We start from the raw sequence: 3,525 nt of genomic DNA on the forward strand, positions 1-3,525 counted from the left end.
CCGCATAAACACATTTCATTACACCAAATACACAAAATAATGTTCTTTTTTAGCAACGTCATATGACCCCTTTAAAAATGTTTTGTTGAACTTTGTTCTTTGCTTCAGACGAAGTCAGTCTCTCTCATACAGCGAGAGCACCCGTAAGATGCCCAAAGTCCCAAACTTCTCGCTTCAGGCTGTCAGACACTTGTGGATCCACACCGCACTCATTGAGAAAGTGCTGGACAAGATTGTACTGTACCTGGTGGAAAACAGCAGGTGAGAGAGGTGGGATAGAGATATAAAGAACAAGCAAGCTTGACCCGTTTCTTTCAGGTACAATCAAACTTGCCAGCTTGCTTTATGATAAATTTAAGTTACTTTTAATGTTGTTTCAGTAAGTTTTACGAGAAGGAGGCTATCCTAATGGATCCTGTGGACGGCCCTATCCTCGCCTCTTTGTTAGGTAGACGTGCTTTTTTTTTTTAAATCATTCTCATTAATGCCACAGGTCATCTGGTGACATATTGTCATTTACGCTGTTTTAAAACCTTGTGAAATCAGTGATAAGCTCAATGGAAAAAATAAAGCTGGTGGACAAGAGAAATATTACATACTGAAAAGTAAAATATTTACTGAAAAAAAAAATATATCTATATATTATGTTATTTTAGATTATCCACTAGTTAAGTTTAAAGGGTTGGTTCACCCAAAAATTAAAATTCTGTCATTAATTACTCAATCAAGAGAAGAAATTGTTGAATAAAGTTGAAATTTTAGTTTTCTTTGCACACAAAAAGTATTCTTGTAGCTTCATAACATTACTGTTGAACAACTGATGTCACATGGACTATTTTTTCAATGTCCTTACTTCCTTTCTGGGCCATTAAACGTTTCAGTTGCATTGCTGTCTATGCAGGGTCACAAAGCTCTTGGATTTCACCAAAAATATCTTAATTTGTGTTCCAAAAATGAACAAAGGTCTTACGGGTTTGGAACGACATGTAGGCGAGTAATTAATGACAGAATTTTCATTTTTGGGTGAACTAAGACTTTAATATTTTACACAATATTTTTGTTCTACCTATTTTTATGCTTATATAGTACCAGGCCATTAGCTTAGCAACATGATAACCATGTAGAGCACTAATTGTGTGGCACAGAGTTGCTGCCTATGTGGAACATTTCAAATCATTCACTAATGAAGGGTTCTTGATGGCTAGGATGCTGCCTTAGAATGCAGCTGCCTATTTAGGGAGGCAGCATACTAGGTTTTGGTACGGAGCTATTTTCTCTTATTGTTTCTTTTGTATTGCTGGCATTGTGCAGATAATCTGTTTTCCACTTTATTTCTTCTTTAGTAGGTCCCTGTGCGTTAGAGTACACTAAAATGAAGACGGCAGATCATTTTTGGACCAATCCTTCAGCTGACGAGTTGGTGCAAAGGCATCGTATTCACAGTGGTCACTGCCGACAAGACTCCCCTACAAAAAGACCTGCTCTCTGCGTGAGTGACTTGTGATTGTAGAAATGAGTTTATTACCATTTTTTTTGTAGGTTGAAACACTTTATCTTATCCCAGTTTATACTGTACAAGTAAATGTGCATTTCTCTTTGGTGCTGTGCAGAAATTACATACATCACCTTCAAAATGATTATGTGCAGGGTGATATATTGATCTTAGCATTCTGGGTTATGGCACTTTACACCAAGAATTCATAAACACTGCAATATTTAAAATGATGTGTTCCTAAAAAGGTCAAGAATGAGAGCTAATTTTATAAAAACATTAATATTTTCAGTCTGTTCGCATTTGGCAAAATTAGAAAAATTGAAAGCTCTTGTGCATCTGAACGAGATGGAAGTGCCATTTCAAATTGAAAGTTCAGGTCATTTGAAATTCCCTTGATGTTTTCAACCGTGCCTCAAGGAAATGTCAGGGGTCACAAGCAGTTTATAGTCAGTCAATTGCATGTCACATTGAAGTCATAATATATAGTGACAGCCAATTAGGCTTGTTTTTCAGTATTATGCACCAGTGCTTTCAACATCTTGTGTAATTTGGTTAGTTTTCAATGCATGACAGTTGAGCTTGTTTAGGATGTTGCACATCATTTTTTTACACAACATACTGCATAACATAGATAAAGCAAAGGCAAAATAAATGACATCTGAATATTTCAGTGCAAGAGCTTTTAGTTTGTGTATTTGATCTTGTTCAGTGAGGTTTTAGCCTTTGAAATCAGTGCAGTTCATTCCATCACAGACCTCTGAAGAGGGTGGTCCATAAGAGTCATGCTGCGGTCAGTGTATTTGAGTGTAGTTGCTGTTTCTGAGGAGAGTATGAACCTTCACTCAAGAGATATGTTTCACATCATTACCCAGCTCCATTACCAAACGCACGGTCAGATTCCTGACTGATCACCCTCTCTGGCCATTGCCAACACCCACACAACAGCAGGACACACAATGCTTGTTTTTCGTCTCTGATAGACCTGACTGCACTGCACTCCGGGCTTGTTTTCTGATGTATTTTTATTACAAATATCTGCTAGTGATCTGTAAAAGCCCAGTTTTTGGTGTTGAGTGCCTTTTTGATATATGAAAGAGGAGACGTAAGTATACATCTAATGACTCACCTGCGGCCACACATTTATCCACCTTTGACTGATAGATGTAGAGGCATATTATTAGGAAAACAAGATGAATATCTCCTATAACACTTTGTTTGCTAGTGTTTATCACGTTTATTGTGTATATTGTCTGGTGAGATTAGTCTTTGATGTAATGTTTAGGTAGAAACATATTACGTTAGTGATTGCCCACAGCTCTTAATAATGTGTGCATGTGTGGGTCCAGATTCAGAAAAGACACTCCAGTAGTAGTATGGATGAAAGGCCATCTCCCTCCCCCTCCGCCAGAGACTACGTGGAGTCTCTTCATCAGAATTCCAGAGCGACCCTCCTGTTCGGCAAGAACAACGTGCTGGTGCAGCCGGTAAATAATGCATTAAACAGCTGTCAATTATGACAGATCATTAGAGGACTATTTCTGACTGCATATTTTATCTAAAGATTAAATTACTTGGTTTTATTGCAATTAAATAGAGAAGCTATTACAAAAAGTGCAAACAAAGACTAGTTGCTGAAAACATAGTATGAGCAGCATTTATTATTGATTATAGGTTTATAGTTGCTTCATAACGTGGGCTTCTGTTGTGGTGTTTTCAGAGGGATGATATGGAAGCAATCCCAGGGTACCTCTCTCTACACCAGACGGCTGACTGCATGACTCTGAAATGGACACCAAATCAGCTAATGAACGGCTCCATGGGAGATCTCGAATATGAGAGGAGGTGGGACTCAGAAGAAACAAAAGAAACCCTTTTTAAAAAGGAAATAACATTGATTTGTTCTTTTAATAATATATAATGTATGAATTATCTCTTTGAATCGGAGTATCACAGGATATGATAAGATGTAATATACAGTGGGTACGGAAAGTATTCAGACCCCCTTAAATTTTTCACTCTTTGTTATATTG

General features: G+C 37.4%; 1 protein-coding gene across 5 annotated transcripts in view; it reads left to right on the forward strand.

Annotated features, from left to right (window-relative positions):
• The window catches only part of LOC107672618 (small G protein signaling modulator 1-like), a 49,006-nt gene that overhangs the window by 27,638 nt on the left and 17,843 nt on the right, over positions 1-3,525 (forward strand). For all 5 annotated transcript variants that reach the window (XM_016465886.1, XM_016465887.1, XM_016465889.1 and 2 more), the window contains exons 5-9: positions 109-261; positions 381-448; positions 1,344-1,489; positions 2,842-2,979; positions 3,213-3,337. In XM_016465886.1, the coding sequence (XP_016321372.1) occupies positions 109-261; positions 381-448; positions 1,344-1,489; positions 2,842-2,979; positions 3,213-3,337 (630 nt within the window). The remainder of the gene's footprint in view (positions 1-108; positions 262-380; positions 449-1,343; positions 1,490-2,841; positions 2,980-3,212; positions 3,338-3,525) is intronic.

This window comes from Sinocyclocheilus anshuiensis, unplaced genomic scaffold, assembly GCF_001515605.1.
Source record: "Sinocyclocheilus anshuiensis isolate Anshui unplaced genomic scaffold, SAMN03320099.WGS_v1.1 scaffold100, whole genome shotgun sequence".
Lineage (NCBI taxonomy): Eukaryota > Metazoa > Chordata > Actinopteri > Cypriniformes > Cyprinidae > Sinocyclocheilus > Sinocyclocheilus anshuiensis.